Source organism: Saccopteryx bilineata, chromosome 10 (assembly GCF_036850765.1).
Source record: "Saccopteryx bilineata isolate mSacBil1 chromosome 10, mSacBil1_pri_phased_curated, whole genome shotgun sequence".
NCBI lineage: Eukaryota > Metazoa > Chordata > Mammalia > Chiroptera > Emballonuridae > Saccopteryx > Saccopteryx bilineata.
The window spans coordinates 56,613,045-56,630,773 of record NC_089499.1 but is presented as its reverse complement, the minus strand read 5'-3'; the positions used below and the strand labels follow the sequence as shown (position 1 = coordinate 56,630,773).

The window sequence follows — 17,729 nt, the reverse complement described above, 5'->3', positions numbered from 1 at the left end:
AACATGAAGCCTAGGAGGCTGGCAAAGCTTGGCTATGTCAAGTGCTGGCCAGGAAGCCAGCAGCTCTCAAAGCTGACCTGGGGACGCTTCACCAGGTGGTGGTACAGTGGATAGAGCATCGGACTGGGATGTAGAGGACCCAGGTTTGAGACCCTGAGGTCACCAGCTTGAGCGCAAGCTCATCTGGTTTGAGCAAAGCTCACCAGCTTGAGCCCAAGGTCGCTGGATCGAGCAAGGGGATACTTGGTCTGCTGTAGTCCCCTGGTCAAGGCACATATGAGAAAGTAGTCAATGAACAACTAAGGAACCGCAACGAAGAATTGATGTTTCTCATCTCTCTCCCTTCCTGTCTGTTCCTATCTGTCCCTCTGACTCTGTCTCTCCCACAAGAAAAAAAAAAAAAAGCTGGCCTGAGGAGAGCCTAGGAGAGGGCATAGCAGACAAGGCTTGTTTCTTCTGGAAAAGGGGCTCCCATGTTCCTTGTGGGATATAAGACCTCCCATAGCCTACCCTCTCCCGGACAGAAACCACTGCTACTTTCTTTGATGTTACAAAGGTGTCTTAGGAGAGTCAGCACTTGCTCTTTTCCTGTGCTCATCCCTTGAAGCCCTTTAACTTGGGCCCAGGGTCACAAGAAAGAGGCAGGAAAAAAATTCCTTTTAGAATGGCATGATGGAGGAATGACAAGGACTAATCTTCAGTCATGTTCTGAGGTCCTCATTTCACGCCAAGCAATGGCCCGAGTACTCGCTGTGTGGTGGCTCACTCAATCCTCTCAACGCCTTACGCGAAAACCTATTTTGAAACCTATTTCTGAGATGAGAGGTGCTGTAACTCTCCAATTCTGTGTAGCTAGAAACTAGCAAAGCCACATGCCCAAGGACTTGGCCTTAAGAATTCTTTTTTTTTTTTTCCTCATTTTTCTGAAGCTAGAAACAGGGAGAGACAGTCAGACTCCCGCATGCGCCCGACCGGGATCCACCCGGCACGCCCACCAGGGGCGATGCTCTGCCCATCCTGGGCGTCGCCATGTTGCGACCAGAGCCACTCTAGCGCCTGGGGCAGAGGCCACAGAGCCGTCCCCAGCGCCCGGGCCATCTTTGCTCCAATGGAGCCTTGGCTGCGGGAGGGGAAGAGAGAGACAGAGAGGAAAGCGCGGCGGAGGGGTGGAGAAGCAAATGGGCGCTTCTCCTGTGTGCCCTGGCCAGGAATCGAACCCGGGTCCTCCGCACGCCAGGCCGACGCTCTACCGCTGAGCCAACCGGCCAGGGCGGCCTTAAGAATTCTTTACAGGGCCCTGGCCAGTTGGCTCAGCGGTAGAGCGTCGGCCTGGTGTGCGGGGGACCCAGGTTCGATTCCCGGCCAGGGCACATAGGAGAAGCGCCCATTTGCTTCTCCACCCCCCCCTTCCTCTCTGTCTCTCTCTTCCCCTCCCGCAGCCAAGGCTCCATTGGAGCAAAGATGGCCCGGGCGCTGGGGATGGCTCCTTGGCCTTTGCCCCAGGCGCTAGAGTGGCTCTGGTCGCGGCAGAGCGATGCCCCGGAGGGGCAGAGCATCGCCCCTGGTGGGCGTGCCGGGTGGATCCCGGTCGGCTGCATGCAGGAGTCTGTCTGACTGTCTCTCCCCGTTTCCAGCTTCAGAAAAATACAAAAATACAAAAAAAAAAAAAAAAAGAATTCTTTACAGAACCAATTGCTACAGCACTTTAATGGAGTAATCATGGGGTTAGCAGGGCCCAGGCCCTCAGCCCCACATTCTGCAGGTAAGAATTTTAACTAATTCACAGATAGCAGCCAATAGGACTTTTCATAAACAGGTCCAGATGGAGGTTGCACATGGCCTTCATAACTCACAGGAACATCTCTGCCATGAGGACATGCAATTCACATGATTATGGGACTCGAAAGGTACTGGGTTATAGGAGTGTCCTTTTCTTGTTTTTTGTTTTCCCCTTCTTTGTCTCTTTCCTATCTTTTATATATAATGGCTATTTATACACTGCAAATATCTTCCCTTGTCTGTATGTGCCTTTTACCTTTGTTCAAGGTGGTTTTTCTGACAGTAGAGAGGGTTTTTCATTTTTATGTTGTTTAATCTGTGATTCTTTTCCTTTGTGACTTCTGGGTTTTCTCCCCCTACCCCAAAGATTACACAAATATTTTTTCAATGTCTTCAGTACTTTATGGTATCTTTTAAAAATGTGTTTATTTTCTTTAAACTGCTTGAAATTAATTTTACATACTGTGTGAGATCCCACCCACCACAAATGGACAAAAAGCCAAAGAGGAAAAAAATGAGCAAACACAGCCCAGCATTAAGGCGCTCAGAGTCTGGCAAGATGCAAGGTCAAAAGCAAAATGGCCATTACAGAGGCAGAGCAGGCTCTGAGCAGGGCAGTGCTCCAGCTACCGAGAGGGGAGGCTGTCAGTTCACATGGAACTTCAACTTTAGTCTGCTGCAACAACTGAAACTCAATGATACTGTCCTTGGCTGCAGTGGAGAACTGAGGATTAGGAAGACCTTGAATCCAAAGGTCCATTTCCCTACCAACAGTACTGAGAACCAACCCTGTCTCCAAATCTGCACTTCCCCAACTCCCTGCAGTAGGAATTACCTGGAGAGCCTTGAGAGTCCTCCCAGGGAAGAAGGGCTCCCTGCCCATCATCAGTACCTAAGAACCTCTGCCCTCAAAGTTACATTTCTTCAGGCAGCTGGTATTAACAAGTGGTCACACTAATGAGACAAGGCTGAAATTCCCAGAAACACAGAAAGCTGAGAGCCCTGGGCTCATGCTAAGAAGAGGACACAGTTTTCACTTCTGACCAATCTAAAAAACAAACTATGTAACATTGCTCTTCCCACTCTTTGGGGCACAGGAAGTACAGGCTGCTGCAACACTATCTACTTAGTTTCCCAGGCTGCTCTTCACCTTGGGAAATTCTTAATCAGGGAGCAACAAAGAATTGCCTCCAGCCCTCAAACACAGAGCACTAGCCTCCTCAGAGAGCATTCTGGTTATCTGTGGCCTGTGGGCAAGGTAAAGTTGTGAGTCAGGACCCCCTGGCCAGAAGAAGCGGGGCCTTGGGGGGCCCCATCTACACTGCTGCAGATGCTGCCAAGATGTCATCTTAGGGGACAGGTGATTCCCCACATGCCCCTGGGCTGAAGAGACCGGAAGTGCTTCAGGGTACCACAAATGCCTGAAGTGCAATGTATCTTTTTTTTTTTTTTTTTTAATATTTTTTTATTTTATTTTATTTATTCATTTATAGAAAGGAGAGAGAGGGAGAGGAGAGAGAGACAGAGAGAGTGAAGGGGGGAGGAGCTGGAAGCATCAACTCCCATATGTGCCTTGACCAGGCAAGCCCAGGGTTTCGAACCGGCGACCTCAGCATTTCCAGGTCGACGCTTTATCCACTGTGCCACCACAGGTCAGGCGCAATGTATCTTTTTACAAAGACATTCTTCCTACCTCAATAAAAATTTCAACTGAAAATATTATTAGCTATGCTTAAAAACACACATCTCCAAATGTAATATAGACCAATTGATCATATGCTGGTGTGCTGTGATAGGCAGTGTAAGCTGCACACAAACACCAGGGACTAGTTGAGCCATGGCTCTGCAACTACCATTCCAACCAGGCAAATCTACACATACAGAGCCCCATGATCAACTACACCCCTCAACACACATGGCTCCGTTCAATGCATAATCCCAGGCCAGCGCAATGCCCTTGCTTGGCACACACTTGAGCAGAGTGCTTATCAATGGGGCATCAATGAGTGACTCAGTTACACATCACTGTGTGGTTTACACACACTTGCACTTGTGTGTGTCCCTCTCTTTCATTTCATGTCTGCAATGAGGCATTCTAGCATGAGTCAGGTATATTATGTGCCACTCAACTTTAAGTAAAAATTCCCTATTGAGGGATTCAAGACTAAATTTTAACTGAAGAGAGCTCTAAGACTGTAAGTTGCAAAGAAATGTTATCATTTACAGCTTCAGTACTTTGCAACTGAAACAATGATGGATAGGAATGCTAAGACTGGTATGAAGATACAAGTCCATCATAGCTCCTGATTTCCAATTTCAAAAAGTGTCTTTGGCCCTGGCCAGTTTGCTCAATGGTACAGCGTCAGCCTGACGTGTGGAAGTAACAGGTTCAATTCCCGGTTAGGGCATACAAGAGAAGTGACCATCTGCTTTTCCACTCCTCCCCCTCCCTCCATCTCTCTGTCTTCCCCTAATGCAGCCATTGCTTGGTTGGAGCAAGTTGGCCCAGGGTACTGAAGATGGCTCCATGAGCCTTGCCTCAGGTGCTAAAATAGCTCGGCTGCCAAACAACAGAGCAGTGGCCCCAGATGGGCAGAGCATCCCCCCATAGGGGGGTTGTCAGTTGGATTCAGGTCAGGGCGCTTATTTCTCTGCCTCCCCACTTTTCACTTAAGAAAAAAAAGTGTCTTTGTCCTAGCCAACTGGCTTTAAAATAACAAAATGAAATAAAATGCCACCTGTAAAAAGAAGCTCTCCTCACCAGGACAGCCAGTACTGGCTGGCACCTGGTGTGCCCTGCCATAGGTTATCACTCTTTCAGACCTTCTATCTTCACTGCACTGTCTCCTACAATACTCAAAATACCAGGGCCATGACTCTCCAGATCACAAGAGGAACTGAGACAAAGAGAGGTTAGAAACCTGATTTGGAAGCAGCTGGGCTAAAAGATAAACTTGACTCAGCCTGCCTCCCAGGTCCACAGTTAGACAGCCTACCCCAAAATAGGGTGCTGAAATTCTCCCTGGGATTCCACTTCACTGAATTTGAAAACCTCTGCTTTAGAGTTCTGGGGTGAGGTCTGTCACTGAGAGTCCAGGAATATGGGGCACAGCTATCTGAAGAGACACAGCATAGCAACAGGCTCAGTGTCCTCTCACTACAACCCACGGCTGCATCAGCCCCCATCTCAGAGTTGGCTGGGAAAGCAACAATGCTTTCCTCTCCTTGCCAGTAGAGTCCACACTGCAAAAGAATAAGGTTGGATCCCTACCTCACAACACATACAACTCAAAATGGATCAAAGGCCTAAACATAGGAGCTAAAACTTTAAAACTTGTAGACGAAAACATAGTTGTAAATCTTTGTAACCTTGTCTTAGGCAAGATGACACCAAGGTGGTGGGGAGGAGAAAAGATAAAATAAACTTCACCAAAACCTAAAATTTTGTTTCAAAGGACACTATCAAAAAATGAAAAAACAGGTCTGGCCACATAGGTTGGTTGGTTAGAGAGTCATGTCGAAGCACAGAGGTTGCCAGTTCAATCTCCGGTCAGGGCACATACTGGAACAGATTGATGTTCCTGTCTCTCTCTTTCTCTTCCTCCCTCCCTCTCTCACTAAAATTAATAAATAAAAAAGAAAAATGGGAGAAAAAAAAGACAATCCACACAAGTGGAAAAAATATTTGCATATCACATTTCTGGCAAGGGTCTAATATCCAAAATATATAAAGAACTATACAGCTCAACAACAAAAAGACAAGGAACCTGATTTTTAGAAGTGCAAAGGATTTGAATACATTTCTCCAAAGATATGTGAATGGCCAAGCATATGAAAAAAGGCTCAACATCATTAGTCATTAGGTGTAAATCAAAACTACAATAAGATTCTTCACACCCACTAGGATGGCTATCAAAAAAATAACAAGTATTGACTAAGATGTGGGCAATAAGAATGTATATACATTGTTGGTGTGAATGTAAAATGGTGCAGCTGCTGTGGAAAAAAATTTGGCAGTTCCTCAAAAAGTTAAAGTTACCATATGATTCAGTGATTCCACTCTTATTATGTACTTAAACATAGTACACACGTACATGTGGAAAACATGTTCACACAAAAACTTCTACATGAATGTTCATAGCAGCATTATTCATAATAGCCCCAAAGTAGAAATAATGCAAATGTTTATCAACTGATGAATGGATAACAAAATGTGCTATATCCAAACAATAAACCGTTTAGCGCATAAAAGAAATGAAGTACTGATTTATGCTACAATATGAAAAGACCTTGAAAACATTATGTTAAGTGAAAGGAGCCAGGCACAAAAGCCATACATTATACAATTACATTTACATAAAACCACAGAGACAGAAAGTAGGTCAGTGATTGCTAGGGGCAGAGCAGAATGGGAAATGACTGCTAACGGGGTACAGTGTTCTTTTTGGGGATGATGAATGTTTTGGAATTAGATATTGGTGACAGAGGCACAACTTTGTGAATATACCAAGAACTAGGGACTTATACACCTTAAAAGAGTGAATTTTTTTGGTATGTGAATTATATCTCAATTAAAAAAGAAAATTCCAGGCCTTACCTGTGGTGACGCAGTGGATAAAGTGTTGACCTGGAATGCTGAGGTCGCTGGTTCAAAACCCTGGGCTTGCCTGGTAAAGGCACATTTGGCAGTTGATCCTTCCTGCTCCTCCCCCCCTTTCCTCTCTCTCTCTCTTCACTAAATAAAATTTTTTTTTAATCCATACCTCAGCCAAATAAGGTTCCCTGGGTCCACCCTGTCTAATGTCAGCCCCACAAGAGGTGGAACATGTTGGAAGAATTTCAGAGAAGAAACAGGAGGGACAGAGGTTAAGAGAAACATTCTCTAAGTAAGAGCTCCCAGACTAGAAAAGGAAGACAAATCCTTAGGCCCTGTTTGGGCAAACTCATTTGAAGATCTAATCTAGTGGTTCCAGATCAGGTGCAATTTTGCCCCTTGGGGGGATATTTGGCAAAGTCTGCAGACATTTTTTGGTTGGGATTAACTGAACAGGGGAGGTGCTATTGGCATCTAGTGGGTAGAGGCCAGAGATGCACAGAAACCTCTACAAATTTCCAGCCCTAAATGTCAATAGTGCCAAGGTTGAGAAACCCTGATTTAATTGAATGAAGGGTCAATTACTTTTTTTAACTGTCTGGATTTATATAGCCCAGGGGCCTGTTTGACAATAGTAATATCAAATAGGTCCATACTGCTCCCAGCAGTAGAGCATGACTCAAACCAGAACCACACACGTAGGTCGACCCCAGGCCCATTTCAAGTAGACATATTTCCAAAGAATAGTGCAGGCCTTTCCATGCTCAAAGGTGAGAAAACCCAAGGCAGCCAGAAAGATACTTCCTCAAAGACCCAGGACTTAGGCGATGAATCATACTTTCAAAGGGCTGCTTATCAACTTTTATCCCTAAATAGCTCATCAAAGCTTTCATAAAGTACAGTATATCTTAAAATACTAACCAGTAGCTTGTCTGTTTTTTCTCACATCAGAAAAGAAAATGCAAAAAAATATCTGCAGCCTGACCTGTGGTGGCACAGTGGATAAAGCGTCGACCTGGAAATGCTGAGGCCACCTGTTCAAAACCCTGGGCTTGCCCGGTCAAGGCACATATGGGAGTTGATGCTTCCTGCTCATCCCCCCCTTCTCTCTCTCTCTCTCTCTCTCTGTGTGTGTGTGTCTCTCCCTCTCCTCTCTAAAATGAATAAATAAAATAAAATCAAAAAAATATCTGCCCCCAGAAACTGCTGCTAACCACATATACTGCTGGTATATGCTAATTAAAATCCAAACCATATCTATATATCACTGTACTGCCATCCTTTTCCCCACATGTCCCCTCCAAGCTTAGTGATCCCATACTAGTGTTATTACAAAATGTCCAGGCTCGATCTAGCACCAGAATAAAGGCTAAGCTGTCTTACTCTGAAAATACTTCAAGAAAAGTTGTATTTTAAGCATGTTTGGGTCTTTAAGACCACATTCCCCTAAGTCTGTTCCTAAAAGGTAAGTCTGAAAAGGGAGTGAATTCTTTCCTATCTTTATCACATGAAGAGAAAACAATTAAATGTAAATTATTCAAAAATCTTTCATCCAGAGATAACCACTATTATTTTGGTGTATAACCTTCTAGAATTTTCTTAGACAAATATATTCACATAAACTCTTTTAATAAAATGGGACCGTACTCTATATACCATTTAACAGCCTGCTCTTTTCATATAGTAATATACTTATTTTCCTTTTCAACAACCACAGCCACACCATCATTTTTCCAGCAGAATATCAAATTATCTGGTTGTATTTTGATTTTTTAAATAATCACCTCCTGTTGTAGTTTTATTTTCACGATCTTGCTATAATCCTGGAATGACTATCTTTGTACCTAAATCCTTTCCACAGTTTCTTAACTTTTTTCCTTAGAATAAATTCTAAGAAGTGAAATTGTTAGTTATTTTAATATTTTGGTTTTATACTGCCAAACTTACCTCCTTGAAGCCTGACAGCTCATCCTGTCACCAGAGGCCATGAAAGCTTCTCCTTTATATTCAGAAGGGAGCCAAGCTGCTCCGACATACACTCCCCTCAGAGGTAAAGACCTATGCTCACTCACACCTCACATCCTGACAGTGTCCCCAAAAATGGCAACTCTGCCAATGCAACCTCATCCCTTAGTTGAGTCCTGAGCTGTGATCTAACAACTCAACATTAGTCTCTGCCAGGTGTTAGCTGTTTCTAATCTATCTCCACCCAATTGGCTGGAAACCTGGTTTAAACACCCACAGGCTGTTTTGCTAACCAAAATGCTCTGTGACCTCTCTGAAGTCACAGTCTGTCTAATGAAGGCAAATCAGTCAATGAACATGCTTCTACCCACACCCCATTCCCACCAGGGTGATGTTCCTCCATCTTCGAATCTCAGGATCAAACTGCAGCCCGCCTTTCCTCAAAGCTGAGATCTGCACTGGTTTGCTGCCTTGAACTTGGGTGGTTGTGGGCTTGCAGGCAAGAACAAAAACCTGAGAGGAACTTACATAGAACTGAAAATGCAAGAAGTGGGCCAGCACTCTGGGGGCCACACCAGGAAAGGTGGCCAGTAGTGTCTGGAGGTAGATCTCCAAATCCTTTTCCCTCTTTTCTACCAAGCTTCTTGAGTTTTTCCCAATTATCTTTTTTGGTGGAAGCAGATTTTTATCAATCTTCTTCTCTGCAACAAGCTGTAAGAAAACATAAGCATGTCAAGAAAGACTAAGAGTTTCTGAGGGCAGGTGCTTTTCATGACTTCCCCAGTCCCTCGTGGCAGCTGTACCAGGGTTAGTGATCAAACCAGTGCACCTGGGCTTGGCTTCATCAAGTTCAGTTAGTTAGTAGAAATACCAATACAATTCCAGATAGGGAACTCCATCTGGAGACATTTAGAAAAGACCTCCAGGCCCCCCAAATTACCATTTTCTCCAAACAAGATGAAATGCAATCAGAGCAATGGCCCAGACAAAGGTATTTCTTTCCAAAAGCAAAGAAAGAAATGAAATCACAGCCAGTTTTAAAGTACAGGCTATAGAATAGCTATAGTCATGTTGAACAAGTTCAAACCTATTCCCTCCCCAGGAAATTGTCCCAGCATCCAAGGTAGGACAGGTGATCTTTGTTTTTGTTTTTTTATAGATTTATTCATTTTTTTAGAGAGAGAGAGGGGAAATAGAACAGGGGGAGGAGCAGGAAGCATCAACTCCCATATGTGCCTTGACCAGGCAAGCCCAGGGTTTGAACCGGTGACCTCAGCATTCTAGGTCAATGGTTTATCCACTGCACCACCACAGGTCAGGCAGGACAGGTGATATTAAAAATGAAGTTCAGATATGCTCCTTGCACATTATTTCATTCTAGGGTTGAACTTCTAGGAACCACCAGGGTTTGCCTGTTAAATTAACAAACTGGTTATTAAAGAATGCTATAGGCATGAAGTCTGCTTTATCCTAAAAACCAGTATGTGGCACGAGAATTTGAACTGAAAGGCCCCAAGTCCTAAGACCATGTCCCCCAACTCTCATTACCTTTTCATGCAGGTCATGGAAGTCACTGTAGCGGTGTTTGACTGTCCATTCATGGCTGCCATCAGTGACCTGGATGATGTAAACCTAAAAAGAACAGGCAGCCTTTGCCAAGTTGGTAACAAGGAGAGCCCTGACCCACCTCCAGCAATAGCTGCAGAACACTCAGACCCTCTCAACTCCCAGGCCAAAGTTAGGCTTTCCTTGCCCACCAGCCTCTGCACCTGACCCCTGCTAAGGAGCAGGGCCCCCTCTCAGGCTCCTCCAAGGCCCCAGCACTGGATCTGGCAAGCACACAGGATAAGCCTGTGGCTCTATCCAACAGCAAGGAATGGAAAAGGTGACTTCTATCAAATCATTTCTTTTGGGGTTTTTTGCCTCCATTTTCCAGATAATTCAGGTGAGCCCCCCCCCCCTTCTGAGGGAGGCAGAACAGGGCCAGGTTTTCTGCTGTATTTTTTCGTAGATGTTTTGCCTATATCCTGAAACAAGCTTTTTTCCAACCCTCTCAGCTGGTTAATAGCTGCGATTTCTGCTGCTGAGCCAAGATTCAAAGCACTAAGAAGCTGATTGGGGGCGGGAGGGATGGGGGATGGGGGAAAGAGTGGTGATGGACCATTAAGCCCTAACAGAAGGCAAAATGACTTAGTGTTTAGGGGACTGGGCCCTGGAGTCAACAAAGATGTGGGTTCAAAACCTGCTGCCACTTCCTGGTTGTGGCTTCCAGAGGCCCTACCACTCCATCACATATGAGTCACTTATATAACTGACTGGGAGCCTGGTTTTCATTGAGCCTCAGTTCCTCCATTTTAGGCAGCCTATCAGGTCCGTAGGCTTGGCGTTTAAAATATAATGTTTAAGAATCAAATAAGGTAATGCATGCAAAACGCTTTGTACAGGACCTGACATGCAGCAAGTGTTCAGTGAAAAGATAGGTGTATTAATAATATTCAATTCAGCACAGCCGGAGACAAAATGGTAAATAGGCCCAGATCACCCACCTCTCCCACACCCATTCAGAGAAGGGGCTCAGCCCTGTGGAATAAAAAGATCTTTTGGGGGCTGACCTCCAAGCTGAATGCAGCCCATGGGTGATGGCCAATCAGCCATTGGCTTCGAGACCTCAACCCCCTACAAGAGGAGGACCCCAGGTCTTACTGCCCCGCCCCTCTCTGCAGCAAGCAGGAAAAGGGAAAGAGAGAATAATCAACTCAGCTGAAGCCTCCACGGAGGAGCAGCCATTTCTCCAGGGCCGGCCTGTTGCTCCAGGATCCGCCCTCAGCCTCTCTTTTCAGCCTGGCAGCTTCCCTCCCCACCTTCCGCTCAAGAAAGGAGAAAGCCAGAAGAATGACCCTCAGGAGGAGGGTTAGGATGAAGGCCAAGGGGGTGGGGCGAAGGCAGGACCAAAGCCCCCGACCCTTTGGGAACAAAGGACAGGAGGCTGGGAGGTGCTCAGTAAGCCCCCACCCCAGGCAGCCTATCAGGTCCGTAGGCTTGGCGTTCGGCCATATTCAGACCTGGAGGCCCTACCACTCCATCACTTTGTATCGTCTGTCTCTCCAATGGCCTAGTGTGCGTTGGTGTATTGCGAGGGGAGGGTCTTTGCTGCCCCCAACTTGCTCCCAAAGCCATGAAGACCCGTAAGGTTCCTGGGTCTTGCATATTCAATTTCCCCGTGTCTGGGCTCCACCTCTCCCGCATTCTTGTCTCTGCCGGAACCCCAGGACCCCAGGTCCCCAATTCCGTCCTCATTTCTGGAGCAAATCTCAACTGCGACCCCAAGCTCCCCAGATCAAGACCCCGCCCCCTCTCCATGGTCTGCGGGGTTCCCCTAATTCCATTCATCAGACACCCCCTCCGGAACCCCCCCTCCTCCCGGACCCCCTGTCTTACCTTCCCAGGCTGGTCCCCCTCCAGGCCTAGGGGATCTGGAGGTGTCTCCTCCCCCAGACTCTCTTTATTCTTACATCCTTCCCAACCCTAGCCACCTTTCCTGAACGCGTACCCCTTCCCAAACCTGGGGCTCTTCACGGACCTACGTGGCCCAGAGCTCTTCCCCAGACACCCCTATCCCAGGCACCTTCCTCGAAATCGCTGGCCCCCTACCCATTTCTCCCTGATCGCGGAGCCCAGACCTCCCAATCCCATGACTCGGACTCCGGATTCCAGCCGCCACCCTCGCTTCGGTCGCCCGCGCCCCCAGCACACCGTGTACGTGTCCACGAGCTCAGAGCCCACGACGCGCGCCTCCTTGGCCGGCTCGGTCTCCCGCTCCAGCCCGAAGCTACGAGCGGTGGTCGCCATGTTCTGGGCTCCGCGGCCACCCGGCGCAGACAGACAGCAGCAGGGGCGGGGTCAGCGTCCCACCGCCCCACCGCTCCCACGGGCCCCCGCCTCCGCCTCCGCCCCCGTCGCACGCAGCGCCGCCATCTTGGCCCAACCGCTTCCTCGCACTTTCGCTCCACCCCTCGCGCATAATTGACAGCAAATACACAAGGGCGCGCATGCGCAGGCCGTGTGGGCCTTTTAGCTAGTTTAATGTGCTCGGCTCTCCGTCGCCCGCCGCTCTCCTCACTGCCAGGGGGAAGCTGAGGCCAGTGGCGAGTACCATTGAACAATACCTTTCAGTGCCCAGGAGTGAGGACAAGAAGGCCTGGCACCTCCCTGACTACCCAAAGCAAGTCACTGCTCCTCCTAGCCTCAGTCTCCCCCTCCGGAAAAGAGAGGAAGTAATCACCCCTCACCTGGCTCTTGGGCGCATTCTCTGTAGGGCAAGGTAGGCTTAAGAAGATAGGAGTCGTGCTTAGAGCCCAAACAGTAGCTCTGGACCAGTTGTTAACCTCTCCAAGACTCCATGTCTTCTGTCACATGGGCTATTGGAGAATTGAGCAGGCTAATCCAAGCAGTGCCCTGTCTTGCAAGGCAGGGTGCTGGTGTGGTTATATAGAGCAGTGGTCCCCAACCCCGGGGCTGCAGACCGGTACTGATCCGTGGACCATTTGGTACTGGTCTGCAGAGAAAGAATAAATATTTAACTTACATTATTTCCGTTTTATTTATATTTAAGTCTGAACAATGTTTTATTTTTAAAAAATGACCAGATTCTCTCTGTTACAGCCATCTAAGACTCACTCTTGACATTTGTCTTGGTCACGTGATTCATTTATCCATCCCACCCTAAAGGCCAGTCCGTGAAAATATTTTCTGACATTAAACCGGTCCGTGGCCCAAAAAAGGTTGGGGACCACTGATATAGAGGGAATTCAGTATGTGGGGGGGGCGGTGAAGAAAGGAAGGCATATGTGCTCGTTCTTGGGCACAAGACAACCAGATGGGGTCCTACAGGAGCTCGAAATGAGGGGCGGACAGACTTTCCCTGGACCCAGGAACCACAGTGCTGGAATGGGAAGCACAGAGACAGAGCCCTAACCCAGGGGAAGACCCAGACCTGGAAGAAGTAGGTGGTAACCCAGCTGGAGGGGAAGAAAGGGGAGAGTAGAGCATAGATGGGATCTGTACATGTGTTTGTTGAATGACTGAATGCAGCTGACCTAAGCCCAGACAGAGCTGGTACTGCTGGAATGTAATGAGAAGTCTAGGGTGTGGCCCCTCTTGGCACCCCTGGCTGAGGGTTCCAGACCACTCTGTCCGAAGGTGGGTCAGTGACTTCTCCACCAGTTCCACAGCACTGTACTCTGAGCTTAGCATTAGAGACTTCTCTTAGGAAGGCTCTGTACAAGCCTATCCTTGCATACAGCTGCCTCCCACTGCAAAGAAGTTGAGGCAGCGGCTGCCAAGTCAGCCAGACTTTTGGCAAGTTACCACCCCTCCAGTAGCCTCTGTTTCCTTATCTGAAACATGGGAATAATATCATCCACCTCCCTGATTGGATGGGAGGTTGAGCTTCTGTGTGTAGGGGACTGGCCTGGGCCCCAAACTTTGCAGTTCCTGTCCTGTCCCAGTCTCTGTTTTCATTCATTCAAGAAAACTTTCCAGCTTTACCAGGCAGTGGCACAGTGGATAGAGCATTGGACTGGGATGCGGAGGACCCAGGTTCGAGATCCTGAGGTCGCCAGCTTGAGTGAGGGCTCATCTGGTTTGAACAAAGCTTACCAGTTTGGACCCAAGGTCGCTGGCTTGAGCAAGGGGAAAGCAATCAATGAACAACTAAGGTGTCACAGCGAAAAACTAATGATTGATGCTTCTCATCTCTCTCCGTTCCTGTCTTTTTGTCCCTATCTATCCCTCTCTCTGACTCTCTGTCTCTGAAAAAAAGGAAGGAAGGAAGGAAGGAAGGAAGGAAGGGAGGGAGGGAGGGAGGGAGGGAGGGAGGGAGGGAGGGAGGAAGGGGAAGGGAAGAGAAGGGAAGGGAAGAGGGAGGGAGGGAGGGAAGGGAGGGAGGAAGGGAGGAAGGAAGGAAGGAAGGAAGGAAGGAAGGAAGGAAGGAAGGAAGGAAGGAAGGAAAACTGTCCAGAGAGTCCTCTGGGAAACATAGGGGAACAAAGGGAAAGTGACTTGGTCCTTACAGCCCTTCATCTTCCTGCCCTGGACAGAGGACACAGGACTCAGGACAGCCTGAGATCACCAGGGCCAGGGGAGGGGTGGAGGATGCTACACGCAGGGGTGGGCTGGGCCAGGAATGCAGCTGGGCAGGGCTATTTAAGCCCAGGGCTTCCTGGCAACCCCGGCAGCCTGCCCTCTGAGCCGAAAACATGGATGACATCTACAAGGCTGCGGTAAGGGACTGGGATGGGCAGGCCTACTGGGGACTCACTCAGAGCAGGGTGGGGAGACAAGGTCACCTCAGGGAGGTGGTAGGGACGCAGAAGAAGACCTACCTAGTTTCAGCCCAGGCTCTCAAGGGGACAGTGGGTCTGGTGTTCTGAGGTGTGGAAGGGGTGAGGGATTCGGGGATTGGAGAGGAGCTGTCAGAGCGAGTGGAGGAGGAGTCATACCTTTCAGCATCATGTCTGCCTCTGTCTCCCAAGTGTCTGTAGCCTGTCTCTCTACCACCTCTCTGCGTGTGTGTCTTTGGTCTCTGGATCTTTGCCTTTCTTAGCGTCTTTTCATCTTTTTGTTCTGAGCTGTCTCTGAGTCTCTGTCACTGTCTCCTTGTCCCCATACCCATTTCTGCCCCTCGATATCTGTTTCTCACACTCTCACAATCCCCGGTTCCTGGGCTGGCTGAAGATGCTGTGTTTGGGTGGGGGTGGCAGAAGATCCCATCTGTCTGGCCTAGCAGGCTCAGCTCAGTGGCTTAGCTGGGAGTTATGGCTGGAGAGTGGTCACCACAGCTTCTACAACCTTCTGGGGTCACTGAGGAGCTTCAGATGCTATTCCATCTCAGGAGGGTAGAGGTAGTTTGCTGACTTCCTCATGCCCCAGAGACAAGGACATCTGGCACAGACAGCTGTCCCCAAAGGAACCTCTCAGCCCCAGAATTGTGGCCCCACTGCTTGTCAGGGAAAGGCTATAGCTGGCTATGGGAGGGCCCCTACCTATCCATCCAGCAGGAGTCCATGGAGCTGGGGGAACAACCCCTTTGCCTGTGCCCATACAAGGCCTGGCAGGGCTGGAGACTAATTTTGGCTCCTGAGGCACCAGCAAGCCAGGGGGCCAGATAACACTGCTCCACCCCCTGCATGCCCCGAGTTCCCAGAACAATCACCAGGTTTAACTTTGTCCCCCGTTAAAAATAGCCCAGTGGCCACCCTGGTCAGGTTACAGAGTGGCTTTACCTACCCCCACACTGATTTTATTGTTCCAACCTGAGAGACAGCTGTCCCTTAGGCCACCCAGCTTGGGTTTCAGCAGGAAGGCAGATGGGGCATTGAGTGGTCACTGACTATTGTTACTCAGGGTCACCTTGGCCCTGGAGGTGGTGCCCACCTGTCTCTCACCCAGTCTCCATGAGGCCAGCTGGGTCACCAAAGGGCTTTGGGGCAAAAAGGAAGACTGGGACCTCTGCTGTGACCTGGAAATGACCCGCCTCTTGGCTTCAATCATACTACCTGTGGAATGGGCTGGTTTCCTCAGCAGTAGCTAGAACCTGAACCTGAGTCCTGAGGCCTCTTTTCCTTTCTAGGTAGAGCAGCTGACAGAAGAACAGAAAAATGGTGAGTGCCCAACACCGATAAAGGGGGACAGCAGGGCTGGGCTGGGAAAGCAAGAACACCTCAGACTAGAGGCCAGAGACTTGGGTCTCTCTCGCTGTGACCTTTGAGATGGGCAGGTTAGCAGGTGGCCCCAGGGTTCTGGCCTTCTGGGGTCCTGGCTGTTGAGCCCCAGCCGCTCTGCTCCATCTTCCCCCTCGGACACAGAGTTCAAAGCAGCCTTTGACATCTTTGTGCTGGGCGCTGAGGATGGCTGCATCAGCACCAAGGAACTGGGCAAGGTGATGAGGATGCTGGGCCAGAACCCCACACCCGAGGAGCTGCAGGAGATGATTGATGAGGTGGACGAAGATGGTAAGCCCCTCTGCCCCCTCACCCCCATGCCCATAGCACCCCCAGGTCACTGGGGACCCGAATCCTGGCTTGGTCACTTATTACCCTGTGTTCTTGAAGGAGCTATTTAGTCTTTCTGAGCCTCGGTCATCTCATGTAAAATGAGTATAGCCTCTTGGAGTTGGTGATGCAGTAAGTACACCAGGGTCTAGGGTCAAGGGTGGTGCCAGATGTTCTAAGCATCCCTCTATAATGGCCATGCCTTCCACCCCCCAGGCAGTGGCACAGTGGATTTTGATGAGTTCCTGGTCATGATGGTTCGATGCATGAAGGATGACAGTAAAGGGAAGTCTGAGGAGGAACTATCTGACCTCTTTCGCATGTTTGACAAGTAAGTGTGTGACCCTTGACCTCTGATCCCAGCACTGACAGCTGGGGAAAGGAACAGTCTTATGACCTCCAGGCCTCAGTCTCCTATTCTATGCAGTGGGAGAGTGGGATGCCTCATTTCCCAGCGGCCCTGCTCTGCCTCCCTGGATTGTGAGTGGGGCTGCCTCTCCCTCACCCTGGCCTCTGTCATAGGCTCTGAGACCTCCCCTTGGCTCCTACTCCCTGCAGAAATGCTGATGGCTACATTGATCTGGATGAGCTGAAGGTGATGCTTCAGGCTACAGGTGAGACCATCACGGAAGACGACATTGAGGAGCTCATGAAGGATGGCGACAAGAACAACGATGGGCGCATCGACTATGATGGTGAGGAGTGGTACACTGGATCTCCTGCTGCCCATGCCCGATGGCCCCCCTCTCTGACCTGCCTGCCCTTCTCTCCACAGAATTCCTAGAGTTCATGAAGGGGGTGGAGTAGATGCTGACTATCACTCAGAGCTGCATTTGCCACCTTCCAACTCCAGCTGGGCCCTGGGGCAGGGGGCTGGGGTCCGCAGGATGTGATTCTGGTCCTGTCCTTGACCGAGGGCCCTCCTGCTTCCCTCCTCAGCCCTGTCCTAGGGAATGCAAATAAAGTCCTGCTCCCTGGAGGCCTGGTTTCTGGCTTTCCTTCCCAAGCGCTGTGGACATTTTGCCAGCCAGTGTTGACTTCTGCCCTGAGGACCAAACCATCCCTATTCCAGAGCCTGTGCTCTAACCACCCCTGAACATTGCCTTCTATTTTTTTTTTATTTTGTATTTTTTGAAACTGAGAAGTGGAAGGCAGAGAGACAGACTCCCAAATGCGCCCGACCAGCAAACCCACTAAGGGGCAATGCTCTGCCCATCTGGAGCGTTGCTCCATTGCAACCGGAGCCATTCTAGCACCTGAGGTGGAGGCCATGGAGCCATCCTCAGTGCCCAGGCCAACTTTGCTCCAATGGAGCCTTGGCTGTGGGAGTGGAAGAGACC

General features: G+C 49.0%; 2 protein-coding genes across 7 annotated transcripts in view; one reads left to right on the top strand and one right to left on the bottom strand.

Annotated features, from left to right (window-relative positions):
• NISCH (nischarin) overlaps positions 1-12,328 on the bottom strand; it is a 36,903-nt gene extending 24,575 nt beyond the window's left edge. For all 6 annotated transcript variants that reach the window (XM_066245738.1, XM_066245740.1, XM_066245742.1 and 3 more), the window contains exons 1-3: positions 12,092-12,328; positions 9,887-9,970; positions 8,867-9,049 (exon numbers count right to left, since the gene is read on the bottom strand). In XM_066245738.1, coding sequence (XP_066101835.1) covers positions 8,867-9,049; positions 9,887-9,970; positions 12,092-12,187 — 363 coding nt within the window. In that variant the 5' untranslated portion in view covers positions 12,188-12,328. The remainder of the gene's footprint in view (positions 1-8,866; positions 9,050-9,886; positions 9,971-12,091) is intronic.
• Positions 12,329-14,496: 2,168 nt separating this feature from the next.
• TNNC1 (troponin C1, slow skeletal and cardiac type) lies at positions 14,497-17,368 on the top strand. The gene is made up of 6 exons (XM_066244756.1): positions 14,497-14,619; positions 15,969-15,999; positions 16,204-16,350; positions 16,606-16,720; positions 16,948-17,084; positions 17,165-17,368. The coding sequence occupies exons 1-6, from the start codon at positions 14,596-14,598 to the stop codon at positions 17,194-17,196; spliced, it is 486 nt and encodes a 161-aa protein (XP_066100853.1). The 5' UTR covers positions 14,497-14,595; the 3' UTR covers positions 17,197-17,368.
• The last annotated feature ends 361 nt before the right edge of the window (positions 17,369-17,729 follow it).